General features: G+C 41.4%; 1 protein-coding gene across 1 annotated transcript in view; it reads left to right on the top strand.

Moving 5' to 3' along the window:
* The window catches only part of TTLL5 (tubulin tyrosine ligase like 5), a 482,374-nt gene that overhangs the window by 295,816 nt on the left and 168,451 nt on the right, over window positions 1-18,107 (top strand). The window contains exon 23 of the mRNA XM_030213729.1: window positions 14,329-14,452. Within this exon, the coding sequence (XP_030069589.1) occupies window positions 14,329-14,452 (124 nt within the window). The remainder of the gene's footprint in view (window positions 1-14,328; window positions 14,453-18,107) is intronic.

Below are 18,107 nucleotides of genomic sequence, written 5' to 3'. Positions count from 1 at the left end.
GGGTAACTCGGTCAGACCTTTTGGTTGCTCTCTGGACACCGACAATCAGGATATGTGGAATGCTTTAGGGACAGTTACATTTCAGAATAAATAAATGAATAGATAAAAGGCAAAGTAGCTCCTTTTGGAGTGAGTACCTTACAACCTGAAAGTCATGTGTCTAACTTGTGCTTGTGCATGATCGTGATTAACGCCTAAGGTTTCAGTCTTAGAGACACTGCAGTTTGGAATTCAGCTTCTATGCATGCCTTCTCTGGTGAAATTCAGTGTGAGATTACTCCTATTATTTTTAGATGCACACCTCGTCATGGAACATTTGCTGTCTGTCTTCTGACAGTTGCTTGGTGTTGAGAGGGCCTTGTGGAGCTCTTTCTCTCTCTCTTTTCTTGTAGATAAAATTTGGCCTGCTATTCCCAGGTACTTGGTGCCTCTGTAATAGCACCATTTAAGCTAGCTATATTCGGGTGCCTTGAGAGATTGAGTCTGGTTTGCCTATGTGAGCATTCTTCCAAGGGCACAGAGAGAGAATTCTCTAGATAAGAGCTTTCAGGTTTAAGTCATTTCTTTTCCTTTTCTTTCAGTTTTGCTTCCTACCAATACAGGTTCATGCTGTGGTCTGCTTGAGTGCCAGTTGGTATATGGCTTTTGCAGTCACACAATTCAGTTGTAGCTTATTCTCCTGAGCTGCTCTCATTTACCTGCCCCACTGTTACTTCCTTTTCATGTCTCATGGCTTTCATAGGCTCAAGAGAGTTTAGCTTTGTGGCTTTGACTAGTTTTGCCAGCTTGTCAGGCTCAGTTCATTTGGGCCTATTAGCCGAGCTTAGCATCATAGATTCCGCTGAGTGTCTTCTCAGCATAGTTTCAGCTTTAATTCACTGAAGTGTAACAACCAGCCTTAGCCTTGCACTCTTGAGCAACTTTAGCCTCACACACTGGGTCCATCTTATTGACATATGCTATGCAGAGTTTATGTTTGTGGGCTGCATGGAATTTCTCAGTTTCAGTGGAGCCTAGCCTCTTTGCTTCTCTTTGTGATGCTTTTGGTGGAGTGCTAGGGTAGTACACTGCTTTGAGTAAATTCCTTTAAAATGCAGTAAATAAATCTTAATAAAAAAAACGAATACATTTATTTAGGTAGGCTATACCACGTGGCTGCATTGGCTCCTTTTCCAGAGATCTGACTTACAGCTATTCAGTTGTTTGGCTTCCCAGTTCACCAATATATCTCACTTTTCTAGACGCCCAATGCTTTTGAGTTCCGTAGCTGGGCTATTTTTTTGCAGCTTTCCAAAACAGCTGCACCTAACCTTCTAGTCTATTCTGTCTTTAAACTTATGGGTTCACCTAATCTTAATTTCACAAGCTCACTGTGCCTTAACCCTTTGGTCCCATTTGAACCATTCTTTTAAGATTAAGCTGAGTTTATGCTCTCAGCCTTCTTGTACTCGCCTGACTATTGTCCTCTCTTCTCAATTCACTGTGTCCTCTTTGACGTGGCCGAGCTTCACCTCTCTGCAGCAGGAAAGATTTAATGCTCTATTTTCAGCTGAAGGTTTAATTCAGTGTTCAAGTGGCTTATCCTAATGGTTTGAACTACATATTTTCTTCTGGCCTTTCATCTTTTTGTCTTTGGCTATCTTTAGCCCTGTTCTAGGACAGAAATATTTTTTTCCATTTTGGAGAGCAGCTGGGATTTCTTTGTATGAGTTTACAGATTTTACATTACTATCACTTTTGGTAGGCAGCTGCTTTTTTGTTCAAGAGTTTTTCTTTTTCATTCTGCCCTTCTTATCTTGATTTCTTCTGAGTCAACTTTTGCCCTCAAGGTATTAGCAAAATCTTTCTTTCATAGACTCAGTGGTGCTATTCTTTGCGGAAACTGCAGTACCTTAAGTAGACGTTCATAATATAGCTATGCCTCACATTGTCATTGGCAGGTTTTCCAATTCTCTTCTGGAAGTTTGGGTCGTGATTAGGCCCAAGCTCCTACTTGATAGAGCTCTAATTCAGCATGTTCCATTAGTTGCTGATGTGGTGATTCAGTCATACAGTGTATCATTACAATTGTTTTTCTGCCAACAGAGTATGCGACTTTCTCCTTATACAGTTGATTCTGTCTGCAGACTGTTTTCTGCTTTGGTCATTTTTTCCCTGAGGTAGGCAAGTGTCCTTGAGTACCAGTACTGAAGAGATTGTAGACTGTTTTGTGCCTCTGTCATTTTCTCTCTGGTAGGGAAGTGGCCTGGAGAGCCAGTTTTGTTCCTTGTTCATGTTCCCTCAGGTAAGGAACTGGCCTGGAGAGTCAGTTTTGTGCCTTGATCTGGATAGTCTGTTTTGTTAGCTGGTTGGAGAAAGGTCCTGGCGGCATCTCAGGCTATCATAGCGCGTTGGATTAAGGAAGCCATTGCTTCAGGGTACTTTCCTGGTGGCAGGGCGTTTCCACATTTTACCAGAAAGCAAGTGGTTTCGTGGGCGGAGAGGATTTTGGTAGTGCCACAGGAGATTTGTAGAGCAGTGGGTTTGGACCTCTTTGCATTCCTTGGCTAGGGCCCTGCTGAGAAGATATTCTCGCTCGTCAGGACTTGGCTTTTGGGGCTCCGAGGGTTCCACACGGTGCTCACTGCTTTGGTACTTCCCGTCCATCTAAGTCAGTCTGGAGGGATGCCAAAGAAGGAGAAATTAGACCTTCCATTATGTAGCTTCCTATTATTCCAGAACCTAGTGGATAGTTGTGTCCAACCAGCAGATGGAGATAACTGAAACCTGAGCTGAGACATATCTCTCTTCCCATCCAGTCCAGCTCCTCTGTATTTTCTATCCCCAGCAATAGATGGGCACACTTTTCAGCCTCTGGTTTCAGTGGTTTGCTCCTGGTCCAGTTAGTCAACTGGTCTCCAGTTGAGTTTTTTGGGTGGCTTGAGTCTGCAGAGCCATACCTGGTGGTCTTCAGATCCCCTGTCTCTGCTGCCCTGCAAAATTACTACTTCTATGCCTTCACCTCTCCCCTTTTTTCTGCGGAGCTCTCCTTTTCAAGCAAAGCAACCTTAAAGAAGAAAAAGAAAGGAGAAGGAAAGAGGTTTGCTGGAGAGCATGGGTCAGAGTATCAGTCCTGAGCTTTTCTCATCTGTGGTAATACTTGTGAGCTTGGGAGGAGCAACAGGCAGTTGTAAGTCTGACTAAAATTTGACTCTGGCTGCAAAGTCTGGTTGGTCCAGAGGAGGGATCCTTATTCAGCACTTGGGACATGAAGTACTGCGCTTGTGACAGGGTGAAGGGCGACTCCTGTGGAGGCAGTTAAACACTGTTCCTGCTGTGGAATTCCTGCCAGCATCTGGGCATTGCAGTGTGTGCAAGATGGGAATTCCACGTGATGCAAGGAAACAGTCAGTGGTAGCACATCTTCAGACTGAGTGCAGCATCTGAATATGTTGGAGTTTTTGGACTCTCTCAGTTTGATGTAGGAGAGCACACAAGAATGGGTGCTATTTTGTTGGGACTGACTTGCAATGAGGAACAGCCTCTGATCATGCTGGAGTACAGCCACCATTTTACAGCCTCAGGGCCTGACAGAGCATTCAGCTGCATCGAGATCTTTGTTCTCTCTGGAATTTATATTGCTCTTACACCAGGCCTATTTACAGGGATGGTCAGAGTTGCTGCAAGGTGCTTCATTTTCTCACCCCATTGCCCCTCCAGCTCCTAAGAGATCTCATTTAGACCTCCAGGAGTGAGCAGAGGCTTTCTCTGCTTTTCCTTCCTTATCTGATGTGGCCTCAGTCTATTCAGAGGAGTCATAGTTGAAGGAGCTGTTAGAGAATTCCCTTCTGAGGAGGGGAATGATCCAAAAGTACAAGGTAGCTTTATAAAGAGGAGCTTAGTACTCTTATTTCTGAGGCACTGGTGATACTTTTCATTGAAGAGCCTTCTGCTTCAGCGTCATGAATTCCATCTTTGTCGATCATGAGGGGGCTTAGAGGTCTTTCTATGACCTTTCTGATGCGTCCAGACATTCAGGACCTGATTACAGCAAAATGGGTCTCACCAGACACCTGGCTGTGAATGGGAAGAGCCATGTCTTGTCTCTACTGGTTACATAAGTAAGTATTGCCGTACTGAGACAGACTGAAGGTCCATCAAGCCCAGCATCCTGTTTCCAACAGTGGCCAATCCAGGTCACAAGTACCTGACAAGATCCCAAAAAAGTAAAATACATTTTATGCTGCTTATCCTAGAAATAAACAAAAACAAGTAGTTCCGGAGGGGAAAGATAAATTACAGCTTCCCAGGGTGAACTACGGCGGTGGAAGGGGGCATTGCCGTAAATAACCTATAGGATAGAAAGCGAGAAGGCTCTCTGAAAAAAGCTTTTGAAGTGGTTTCTTTGGCTCTTCAAGCGGCAGTGTGCAGTTCATTTGTAGCAAGAGCATACCTGAACTGGCATCAGCAGTCAGCAGCACAGGACAGGTGCCATAACGCCCAGCTGAAAGCAGGGTTGGCCTACTTGATGGATGCTGTTTATGACATGTTATGGGTTGCAGCCCACAGTATGTCTTTGGCTATCACAGCACATCGGCAACTCTGGTCACGGCATTGGGCAGCAGATGCAGTGCCAAACTTCACTTTTATGGCAAGTGACTGTTTAGAGAACATCTCAGTAACTTGGTGAAAGAACTGGGGGAAACTAAGCCACAGTGGTTGCTGGAGGATAAGCCAAAAGCCTCTGGTCATCCATCTTCAGGGGGCTCTATCTTGATTTCGAAACAGCAGACGATACCAGCCTGTCATCAGCAATATGGTCAGAAGTCCTAGTTTCAGGCACGCCAATCTTCCTTTTGTGCAGAAAAGATGTCCTCTTCTTAGTGAGCTAGAGTGCCCAATGCCTCCAAAGCTTCATAATGATGCGAGGCTGGTCCATTCGTCTCCTCTGGTGGGAGGACTTCTTCAGAATTTTCAGGAAGACTGTGCCAAAATCACTCCAGACCAGTAGGTTCTGGATATTCTTCCAAAAGGTTACAAGTTGGAGTTCTCCTGCCGAGTCGCTCCTCTCTTCTTGCAGTCTCCTTGTTGAAAGAGAACCAAGGTGGTAGAGGTTCAGGCCACCGTAGATTCCTTTCTGGCGCTCTGGGCTATTGTTCCAGTTCCCCAGGCCGAACAGGGACAAAGCAGATACTCTGTCTACTTCGCTATCCCATACAGGGAAGGCACCTTTTGTCTGGTCTTAGATCTCAAAAATCTAAACCGCTGCCTTCAAGTGTCTCGCTTTTGTATGGGGACACTAAGAGGAGTCAAAACCTCGGTTCAAGTGGGAGAATTTCTCACTGCCCTTATTCTGAAGGAGGTGAACTTGCATATACCATGGCTCCAATAATGTTTACCAAGGTTATGGTGGTGGTGGTGGTGGTGGTGGTGGCGTCCTTCCTTCGGTGCCAGGGAATCACAGTTCATCCATATCTCAGATACTGGCTCATTAATGCGTTGTCTTATTTGGATGGTGCAGCAGTGACAGACAAAGTTGTCTGTCTTCTGCAGTCATTGGGTTGGGTGATCAATTTTGAGAAGAGCAGATTAGCTCCATCGCAGTCAGTGGAGTATCTGGCCATTATATTCAACACAGCACAGCAGAGGATCTTCCTCACGGAGTTCAGGAGATTGAAACTGGTTCAACAGATTCATCTTCTCAGCCAAGGTATGCCCAGAGTCTGGGACTATGTCTGGGCTACCTTGGGCATTACAGGAATCTGTTCTCAACAGCTGGTCTCTGGTGTCACAGAAATATGGCTTTCATCTTCCTTGGACACTGGTTGCCAGACGGATTACGCAGAGTTGGTTGACACCCAAGAATTTGACCGTCTCAGCTCCCTTTCCAATAACACAATGGGAGGTAGTAACAACGGACGCCAGTGAGTCAGGTTGGGAAGCTCTTTACAAGTTCGGTCTTGCACAGGGCACCTGGACAGAGCAGGAATCTCAGTGGTCAATAAATCACTTGGAGCTCAGAGTATGCGGATTGCCTTACACAACTTCACTCCCTTTCTGGCAGGGACCCCTGTCAGAGTTTTCTCCAGCAATGCATCGGTGGTGGCTTATATCAGCAGCCGTTCAGAGGCCTCCCTCATGAGTTGGGTGGAGGAAAATCATCTCTGCTTGTCAGCAGCTCACATTGCAGGGTCCTTGAATGTGGAGGCAGACTTTGTCAGCAGGCAGTCCTTGGACTCAGGGGAATGGGAACTATCCAGCCAGGAGTTTCAGCTGATATAGTGGGTTGATGGGGTTCTCTGCTTCTAGACTTGACGACGAAAAGGAATGACAAGTTCCCAAGTTCTTCAGCCATTGGAAAGAATCAGGCTTAATGGGGATTGATGCCGTACTGCAGCCCTGGCCAGAGAAACATCTACTGTATGTTTTCCCTCCTTGACCTATGGTAGGCCGCTTTTTGAAAAGGGTCGCATTGCACCAGGGTCGAATAATTCTTGTAGTCCAAGATTGGCTGTGGAGGCCGTGGTAGGCGGATCTGATTCAACTGCTGAATAGGGGTCCTCTCTGCTTCCACAGGTATACAGCCTACTGAAGAAGGGTCCAGTGCTTATTGAGGATTCATGCTGCTTTGGTCTTATGGCTTGGCCTTTGTAAGGGCTTGGTTGAGACAAAAAGGTTATTCTGATTTGATCACTGCTATCTTGCTTCAGGTTCAGAAACACACTGCATCCATGGCGTATGCGAGGGTGTGGAGGGTGTTCAAGGGCTGGTGTTCTGAGCATGGACTTTCTCCCTTCTCTTCTCAGATCGCACACATCCTAGCATTTCTCCAGGGAGGTTTTCGGAAAGGATTGGCGTTGGATTATCTAAACGTTTAGTCTGCGGCTTTGGCCTTTTTCAGGGGCCGACTATAGAAGATATCACTTGTGGCTCACCCAGATATTGTTCAGTTCTTGCGGTGAGTGGGCCGCTTTCAACTTCCCTTTCATACTCCATGTCTAGAGTGGAACCTTAATCTAGTCCTTTGGGCTTTTCAGAAGCCTCCTTTTGAGCCATTCTGGAAAGCCGTCTTGAAAGACCTTACGCTAAAAACAGCGTTCATGATGGCTGTTGCATCGGCACATAGGGTTTTGGAGCTTCAGGCTGTCTGTTGTGGGGATTCCTTTCTTCACTTTTCGGAGGTGGAGGTCTCCCTGCGCACGGTTCCTTCCTTTCTTCTGAAAGTGGTATCAACATTTTATCTCAGCCAATCAGTGGAGCTTCTGTCCTTTCACAGAGAGGACAAAGAGGCTTGGTATTCCTTGAAATTTCTCGTTATGTGTAGACTCATTAGTTATTTGGAAGTCATGAAAGAGTTTCTCAAATCGAACAGACTTAGTTTGGCTTGGCCTTATGGCTTCCAAGCCCACAATTGCTAGATGGCTGAAGGAGACATTCATGTCAGTTTATTTCCTCTCTTTATCATTCTATGAGACATACAGTGACATCCTTGGCAGAGATAACTGTACTGTTTCCGGCGAATATTTGCAAGGCGACGATGTGGTTGAAGCTGCATACCTTTGCCAAGCACTACATGGTGGATGCTGCGGCGTGCTCTTAAGCCAGTTTTGGGACTTCAGTCCTCAGAGCAGCCTCAGGATCCCATCCACTCTTGGGTTTGCTTTTGAACATCCCACAGATTCTGGAATAGTGGCATTGCTTGTTTTCTGTCGTAAAAGCTGTCACTATCATCCTTTATTTGGTGCAGGGCCAAGCTCCACCTATCACTACTACCATCACTTGGGTGTTATGCATGGGAGCGCTCTACCTACTGAATCCATGTCAGATGTTGTGGGGTTTTCACCACGACGTCTAGCGATGTGCAGCGTAAGGTGCGAGCTTGCACCTTAGTGAGTGACTTTGTGTAATGACTTCTCTAAGACTGAAACTATCAAAACTCTTCTCCTTTTCTGATGAGAAGTAACTAGCTGGTATTCAAGATGAAGTTAATATCTTTTATATGCCTGTTCTTACTTGGGCTATCGCAGGGTTTCTTGGGAAGTGTACCAGATTATAACTTTAAAATTCCAGTCTGGATATCTCCAGTGAATTGACCCTGGTTTAAACCACATAGCCCTGCTGTAAGCAGACAGTTAATTAACTGTTTAGAGGTTTGTCCTCGCAATATTGAAGTCATTGGTAATATGGCTTTACACATTGTAAAACTGAAGAAATCTCCTAATGGAAAGCAAAAGGGAAGAGCGTTATTATGAGCTCAGGCACTAGTTACAAATGTGGTTCCTCTACCAGTTCATCTGGAATTATGTAATTACTGCCCAACGACTGGTCCCGGCATATTATGTAAACGCTAGATCCATTAAAAATAAGCTTTTGATATTTGAAGATCTTTTATCTACTCTAGACTTGGGATTTTTGTTTATTACAGAAACATGGATGTTGGATGATGACACCTCAATAATACTATTCATTAAAATCAAACCACAAGATTGTAAAAATATTTTAAAACCAATGACAGTGGAATCATTTAAATGGTCTAAATATAGATTTAGATCACCTAGTATAATCAGCCTGTCAAATTGACAGGAAGCATGAGCAATGACATCAAACAGATCTTGTTCTGATTTTGCCCATGGCACCAGAGGTTGATATATTAGTAAAATACCTACTACATTTGAGTATTTGCCTATAGAGTAGTAAAAGTCAATCCTGAATCAATCCTGAGGACTACAGAGCATAAATTCTAAATCCGGAAATATTCCAGATGACACTTTAGAAAGTTTAAAAAATTGTCTAAAAATCATAGCCAAACCCCTCCCCTTTTCTAGCAGAATAAAACAATCTATAACCCGAGCTACAAAAATGAGGGAATCCAACACATGAAAAAGGACATGCTCTCGATTTTTCTAATTACTAGCTCTGTTCATATGATAGATACCTATAGATGGTCGGCTGTACCATGGTCTGACCATTTTCAATTAGAGTTTATCATGAAACTTTGCTTAGGAAAACCCATCAAACTGTTAAACATGGAACTATTTACTACTAGAGTCAAAATTGATGGTACTATTTTTTGGCCGAAATGTCTAGTTGTTTAGGTGCCCCTTATGCTTCTGAGTATTTAAAATCTCATTGGGATTCAGTTTCTCTTTCTGTGTTGGATAAAATCTCTCCTATGAAAACTAAAATGGTTAATATTTGTAGAAATTCACCATGGTTTAACTCCAATCTGAATACTCTAAAGCAAAGCTGTCATAAATATGAAAATATGAACTGGCCTTTCTTTCAAATCTACCCTTCATAAGCTATATGAATAAACATCACCAAAACTCTAAAACTGAGAACAAACGTTATCACTACCTTCTCCAAATCTATCTCTTCAAAAACTCTATGAATAACCACATGAACTATAGATGCCCTCTCCACATTGCACAACACTATTGTAACTCCACCAAAATGTAAATTGTAAGCCACTTTGAACCAAAAATTATTTTTACATAATAGTGGGATACAAGAATGCATAAATAACAATAAATAATAATCTAGATGACAAGCAGGTGTGGAAATATATAAGAAAAAGATAGTACAAACCAGGAAGAATTATTATAGTCAACTGATTACTGAAGGTAATATAAACAATAATCAGTTGTTTGCCTTTGTGAAATCTTTAACTGCACCAGTCAATATTATATATAAAGCAACTTTCTACTCGAGATTTAGCAGATTTTTTTCTGTCAAAGTAGTGAAAATTTAGATCAGAGGTAGTATGTAGTGTTCCAAATAATACATAATTTTCTTCTGATTCCTCTTTAGAATTATTGAATGTGGTGAAAATTGGTCAGATCTGGGATTCATTCCCACCAATAACTACTTCTACTTATTATTATATTACATTATATTGAGGCATATTTTCAAAGCACTTTGGGAGGCTAAGTTCCATAAGTTTCTATGGAACTTTGGGAGGCTAAGTGCTTTGAAAATGAGCCTCATTGTATTATGGGCTTATATCCCACTAATACCTTTTCAGTTCTAAGCGGTTTACAAGGTTTTTTGTGGTGATCAGAACATTTCTCTGAGAATTACAATGGTGGTTGTGGAGATAAACAGAACTCTTAACTACAATACATATTTCTTAAATAGGTAAGTTTTAAACTTTTATTGGAAAGGGAGGGAAATGGGACTTGATATACCGCCTTTCTGAGGTTTTTGCAACTAAATTCAAAGTGGTTTACATATATTCAGGTACTTATTTTGTACCAGGGGCAATGGAGGGTTAAGTGACTCTCCCAGAGTCACAAGGAGCTGCAGTGGGAATTGAACCCAGTTCCCCAGGATCAAAGTCTGCTGCACTAACCACTAGGCTACTCCTCCACTAGCAACATTCCATGTAGAACCTCAAATAGGAGCAACAGAATCTCAATAGTAGCAACAGATGGGAGAGTTAGAATATATTGCACTAACTGCAAAATTAGATGTAATAGGCATCTCAGAGATCTGGTAGAATGAAGATAACTAGCTGGGACACTGTCACACCAGGGCACAGATTATATTGTAGTGATAGGGTAGATCAAATTGGTGGAGGGGTAGCATTGTATGTTAAGGAGGGCCTTGAATCAAATAGATTAAAAATTCTGCAGGACACAAAATAAATATTTTAATAGTTGTGGATTGAAATTCCACATGTAGGCATGTACGACCGTCCACCAGGCCAGGATGAACAGACACATGTAGAAATGTTATCAGAAATTAGGGAGGCTAACAAACTGGGCAACACAAGAATATTGGGTGATTTCAATTACCCTGATATTTGCTGGGTAATGTGACATCAGGGCATTCTAGGGAGGTAAAATTCCTTAAGGACTGCATTATGGAGCAGCTGGTACAGGAGCCAACAAGATGACGAAAAATTCTAGACCTTGTCCTTACTGGAGCGCATGATCTGGTGCAGGAGTTAATGGTGATGGGGCCGCTTGATAACGGTGATCATAATATGATCAGGTTTGATATCAACTCTGGAGTAAGTACACAAAGAAAATCCAATACGTTGGCATTTAACCTTCAAAATGGGAGACTATGATAAAATGAGAAGAACAGTGAAAAAACGAGGAGCAGCTGTGATGGTCAAAAATTTACATAGGGCTTGGATGCTGTTCAAAAATACCACCCTGGAAGCCTGGCTAGTTATAGTCCATGTATTAAAAAAGGAGGAAGCAAAGCCAAGTGACAGCCATCATAGTAAAAAAGTGAGGTGAAAGAAGCTATTAGAGCTAAAAGAAAATTTTTCAGAAAATGGAAAAAGGAACCGACTGAAAATAATAAGATACAGCATAACAAATGGCAAGTCAAATGCAAAGTGCTGATAAGGAAGTCAAAGACAGACTTTGAAAAAAAGATTGCCTTGGAGTCAAAAACATATAGTAAAAAATTTTTTTTAGGTATATTAAAAGCAAGAAGCCGGCAAAAGAATCGGTCGGACTGCTAGATGACCGAGGGGTAAAAGGGGCAACCAGAGAAGACAAAGACATAGCGGAGAGATAAAATGAATTCTTTACTTCGGTCTTCACCGAGGAAGATTTGGGAGAGATACTGGTGCCAGTAATGTTTTTCAAAGTTGACCAGTCAGAGAAACTGAATGAAATTTCCATACACCTGGAATATGTAATGGCGCAATTTGACAAATTGAAGAGTAGCAAATCACATGGACTGGATGGTATTCATCCCAGAGTACTGATAGAATTGAAAAATGAACTTGCAGAACTGTTGTTAGTAATGTGTAATTTATCTTTAAAATTAAGCATGGTACCGGAAGATTGGAGGGTGGCCAATGTAACGCTGATTTTTAAAAAAGGTTTCAGAGGTGAACTGTGAAATTTTAGACTGGTGAGCCTGACTTCAGTGCCAGGCAAAATGGTAAAGACTATATTAAAGGATAAATTACAGAGTATGTTTGAAAGCATGGATTATTGAAACAAAGCTAGTGTGGATTTAGTGAAGGGAAATCTTGCCTCACCAATCTACTACATTTCTTTGAAGGGATGAACAAATATGTGGATAAAGGTGAGCCAGTTTATATTGTGTACCTGGATTTTCAAAAGGCGTTTGACAAATTACCTCATGAAAGACTCCAGAGGAAATTGGAGAGTCATAGGATAGGAGGTAGTGTTCAATTGTGAATTAAAAACTGATTAAAAGTAGAAATCAGAGATTAGGGTTAAATGGTCAGTATTCTGAATCGAGAAGGGTGGATAGTGGGATTCCCCAAGGGTCTGTGCTGGAGCCGCTGCTTTTTAACATATTTATACTTTATCTAGAGATGGGAGTAACTAGTGAGGTAATTAAAGTTACTGACGAAACAAAGTTTTTCAAAGTTGTTAAATTACAAGAGGACATTATGAAACTGGGAGACTGGGCATCTAAATGGCAGATGATGTTCAATGTGAGCAAGTGGAAAGAGGAATCCAAACTATAGTTAAATGATGCAACGTTCCACTTTATGAGTCACTGACCAGGAAAACGATCTTGGTGTCATCATTATTGATACTTTGAAACCCTCTTCTCAGTGTGCGGCGATGGTTAAGAAAGCAAATAAAATGTTAGGTATTATTAGGAAAATAATGGAAACAAAAATGAGGATGTTATAATGCCTTTGTATCGCTCCATGGTGCAACTGCACCTCACATATTGAATTCAATTCTGGTCTTCTCATCTCAAGAAAGATATAGTGGAATTAGAAAAGATACAGAGAAGGGTGACGAAAATCATAAAGGAGATTGGACAACTTTCCTATGAGGAAAGGCAGAAACGGCTAGTGCTCTTCAGCTTGCTGAAAATACTGCTGAAGGGAGATATTATAGAGTTTTGTAAAGTAATTAGTAGAGTGGAACGTGAATCGCTTGTTTAGTGTTTCCAAAATACTAGGACTAGAGGGCACACAATGAAGCTACAAAGTAGTAAATTTAAAACGAATTTGAGAAAATATAACTTCCCAGGGTTTAAAAAAGATTTGTGTAGCTTCGTAAAGAAAAGTCCATAAGCCATTATTAAGATGGACTTGGGGGAAATCCACTATTTATTTCTAAGATAAGCAGCATAAAATGTATTGAATTTTTTTGGTATGTTGTCAGTTACCTGCCATTTTTCTGGGCTTGATGGACTTTCGGTCTGTCTCAGTATGGCAACAATTATGTTCTTATCTATAAGGAAATTTCCCCAAGATCTATTTTAAAAGCTGCTATCCCTTTTTATAATGTTATCCACCAAATTGCAACCCTGGTTACACTGGAGCCCATTCCATCAGAATAAGATACCTCTTTCTCAAAGTGTTCCCCAGTTTGTAAGAAATCTAGAGCCCTTATTTCTGTGCAATCCTATTATCCTGTCATTGAGTCTCCAGAGCTCAGCCTGCCTTTACGATCCTGCAGGTGAAATGGGGAGCATTTCTGAATTTCAATTTCTTACCCAAAAGCCTAGATGTGGCTTCCAGAATCTCTCTCCCGCACCTTCCTATGTCAGCACACTCTAAAATCTTTTCTAGGTGACTCCAGGCAAATTACCAAGTGATCCTCATGCCCACCAGCTACATAGGTATCTGCATTTTTAATGACTGAATCGTCAATAATAGTAGCAATCCTATTTCTTCTTACAGAAGCATATGCCCCAGGGATATATCCTGCATATGAGAGGATACTGCATAACCAGGAGGGCAGGTCGTAGCTAGAGGATCATTGTCTGTCATACCAAGTTAATGCTCCTTTAGGTTACTGTACTCTTTTGATGATTGCAGGAATTTTCTAGACTGCTTTGCGATGTTCCAGTTTTAGCTACTCCAGGTCTGCCACTGTAACCTATTTGTATGATATTTGGTGCAACAGACTGGATAGCCCACCTCTCTTTGATGGGCTACCCTCTGCCTTTTTTATTTTTATGTATTTATTTTTGCTTTATAATTATTTATAAACACATTTATTAGGTATATTTTTGACTGCGCTTGCCAATGACCTATATTTGGCCTATCATTTCAGGCGATTATTAAACTCCTGCTGTACATAATTTTTTTCCCCAAATCCTTCAGTGAGCAGTAGGTCTATGTAGCAACATTTGAGCCTAGAGTTAGTAGGAATTGGGGTAAAAGGATTGGAAAAACCCCACCCATGTCCTACTAACAAACAAGCTTGTTTTTTTTAAACTGTCAGATATTTAGAAGGTTTAGTACCAGCTTTCCTGTTGTTAAATAATCATAAAGCTCAGCACCAGCTGTTCTGACATTAGCTATCTTTCTTGGGATGCTTAACATTCCAGAGCTATGGTCCTTCAAAACTGTGTATATGTAACTTGTGCTTATTTTGTTTTCAGCAAAATTCAGGCCCGTCTGGCTTTTTCTGCCTACCTCCAACGTGTTCAGATACGCTTGAAGGCAGAATGCAATGTTCAGAAGGACAGCAACTCTACATGGGCAGCAGCAGAGGATGAACAGATGGTAAGAACTTTGTTGGAGAACACAAGGATAAAGGGGCTGTGCTGGAGGGATGTAGGGCACACAAGGCACTCGCTATAGAATTAATCATGAACAAAGTTTCAGTTCTAGACAAAACATTAAAAAAAAAAAACAAGATGCATCAAGGACATGATTTTATAAAATTATTTTTGTACGTATGTGATCCTATATGCATGCAAATATCTGTTAGAAAAATCTAAGTGGCATATAAAAATGTGCATGATTGGTACTTGGGAAAGCTCAGGCACAGTTCACAAGTAGACATGCAAGTTATAAAATACACCAATTTATGTGCATATTGAAATTTCTATGCATGGACATTTAAAACTGCGTGATTTCTGCCACTTAACGCTAGTATTTTATAAAATGCATAGATACCACTGTGTCTATAAAATACTTTCTCTGAGAGCAAGCAGGCATTAAGGGCCTCTAGTAATGGTGTGCTTCAGCATTGGGGGTGCTTTTGCCTATCCTGCATTCCTTTGTGGCTCCACTTGGCCCTAAGACTGCGGTGTGGCCTCCTAGCCACCCTTCTCTATTGAGAATACTAACCATTTAAACCTACTCTCTGTTTTCTATCTTTTAACCAGTTTTTAATCCACAATAGAACACTACCTCCTATATCATGGCTTTCTAATTTCCTCTGGAGTAGTAGTAGTAGTAGTAGTAGTAGTAGTTTTTCATGAAGTACTTTGTCAAATGCTTTTTGAAAATGCAGATACACAATATCAACCGGCTCACCTTTATCCACATGTTTGATCACCCCTTCAAAGAAATGTAATAGATTGGTGAGGCAAGATTTCCCTTCACTAAATCCATGTTGGCTTTGTCTCATTAATCCATTCTTTTGAATATGCTCTGAAATTTGGTTCTTTATAATAGTCTCTACTTGGGGATGAATACCATCCGGTCCAGGAGATTTGCTACTCTTCAGTTTGTCAGATTGCGCCATTACATCCTCTAGGTTTATAGAGATTTCATTCAGTTTCACTGACTCGTCAGCTTTGAGTACCATTTCTGGCACCGGTATCTCTCCCAAATCTTCCTCGGTGAAGACCAAAGCAAAGAATTCATTTTATCTCTCTGCCATGTCTTTGTCTTCCCTGATTGCCCCTTTTACTCCTCGGTCATCTAGCAGTCCAACCGATTCATTTGCTGGCTTCTTGCTTTTAATATACCTAAAAAAAATGTTTACTATATGTTTTTGACTCCAAGGCAATCTTGTTTTCAAAGTCTGTCTTTGACTTCCTTATCAGAGCTTTGCATTTGACTTGCCATTCCTTATGCTGTTTCTTATTATTTTCAGTCGATCCCTTCTTCCATTTTCTGAAGGATTTTCTTTTCGCTCTAATAGCTTCCTTCACTTTAGCCATGTTGGCTGTCGTTTGGTCTTCTTCCTTCTTTTTTAATACATGGAATATATTTTGCCTGGGCTTCCAGGGTGGTATTTTTGAACAGCATCCATGCCTGATGTAAATTTTTTGCCTTCACCGCTTCTCTTCTAAGTTTTTTTTCTCACCGTTCTTCTCATTTGATCATAGTCTCCCCTTTTGACCACTGTTATTAAGCGGATCCAGCACCATAACCTCCTGCACCAGATCATGCACTTCTCTAAGAACTAGGTCTATAATTTTTCCTTCTCTTGTTGGATTCTGTACCAGCTGCTCCATAAAGCTACTCCATGATTTCTTCAAGGAATGTTATCTCCCTAGCATGCCTTGATGTTACATTTACCCAGTCAATATTGGGGGTAATTGAAATCACCCATTTTTATTGTGTTGCTCAGTTTGTTAGCCTCCCTAATTTTCTGATAACCATTCTACATCCGTGTGTTCATCCTAGCCAGGTGGACGGTAGTACACTCCTATCACTATCCTTTTCCCCTTTAGTCATGGAATTTCAATCCATAGGAATTTGAAGATGTGTTTTGTTTCCTACAGAATTTTCAATCTATTTGATTCAAGGCCCTCCTTAACATACAAAGCTATTCCTCCACCAATTTGATACACCCTATCACTATGATATAATTTGTACCCTGGTATGACATCTCCCACTGGTTATCCTCCTTCCACCAGGACAGAGATACCTATTATATCTAATTTTTCATTTAGTTCAATATATTCTAACACTTCCATCTTATTTCTTCTGGCATTTGCATATAGACATTTCAAACTATGTTTGTTGTTCCTATTTACATCTTGCTCAGCAGTTGACAGTGTTAATTTGCAATCTTTTGTCTGATTTTTATTTAAGGACACCTGATCTACTATGGTCTCTTGTAACCTTGCTATCGGGATACCCTATCTTCCCTGTTTTGGTGATATCTTTCAAAGATACCTTTTTCCGAACCATGCGTTTTTGAATGACTGTCGGCCTTCCCCCAGGTTCTAGTTTAAAAGCTGCTCTATCTCCTTTTTAAATGCCAATGCCAGCAGCCTGGTCCCACTCTGGTTAAGGTAGAGCCCATCCTTCCAGAATAGGTTCCCCCTTCTCCAGAATGTTACCCAGTCCTTACAAATCTAAAACCCTTCTCCGTGCTTTGAGACTCTGGAGCTCTATCTTTCTCTTGTGCCCTGCACGTAGAATGGGTAGCACTTTGGAAAATGCTATCCTAGAGGTTCTGGACATGAGCTTTTTACCTAATGGCCTAAATTTGGCTTCCAGAACCTGTCTCCCACATTTTCCTATGTCATTGATACCCACATGTACCAAGACAGCCAACTCCTGCCCAGCACTATTTAAAATCCTATCTAGGTGACGCATGAGGTCCACCACCTTCGCACCAGGCAGGCAAGTGACCATTCGATCCTCACGTCCACCAGCCACCCAGCTATCTACATGCCAAATAATTGAATCACCAGCTACAACAGCCGTCCTAACCCTTCTCTCCTTGCAAATAGCTCCTGGAGACACTTTCTTGGTGTCATATGGCGTCCCAGCTTTGCTGCCTGACTGACTTTTCAGTTCCTAAGTTCATGAGTGTGGGGGAGCCTTTTCCATTGGTCAAGTTGCACTTCTCTCTTTTCTTTTATAGTGCCTAGGGTGTTGGGTGTCCTAATATTTACTCCACCTTGAAAGATACTTAGTATTTTACCGTCATTTTGGGTAGTTCTGCATAAGTGCATTGTCTCTGACTGACACTGTTTTTTGCTCCTGCCAATATTTCTAATAAACCAATCTTTCTATTTTTCCCTTTTGTTTCAATTTTATCTTGGACTAAGAACTCAGATCTATAAGAAGGAGGTTGTGACCCATCCATTGCAGAGGGCTGAATTCCTAATTTGTCATCTTTTTACCTTCCCTCATTGCCTACTCTCTTCTCTACCTGGGACCAGGCAATTGTGATTAGTCCCCACAAAGTATAGAAGGGGCAATACAGTTGCCACTTACACACATGTACAGCAGCGTCATTTAACTGGCCAGTGCCACTGAATTTATTAATGTAGTAAAGCACTGCCACAAGAGCTATATTTTCAATTCTAAAAGAAACTGAAAGCAACAACTTCTGATGAAAGCTGAACTTGCAGAGGGTCATATCTTATGAGTCAGGTTTGGAATTTTGGGATCTAAATGTTATCAGAAATTGTGGATAATTTTCCCAGCATTGTAGATATATACTTTTTCTAATGTTGGCTTT

Source organism: Microcaecilia unicolor, chromosome 9 (genome assembly GCF_901765095.1).
Source record: "Microcaecilia unicolor chromosome 9, aMicUni1.1, whole genome shotgun sequence".
Classification (NCBI taxonomy): Eukaryota; Metazoa; Chordata; class Amphibia; order Gymnophiona; family Siphonopidae; genus Microcaecilia; species Microcaecilia unicolor.
Note: the sequence above shows the minus strand (reverse complement) of the source record. Positions and strands in the feature narration are given on the sequence as shown.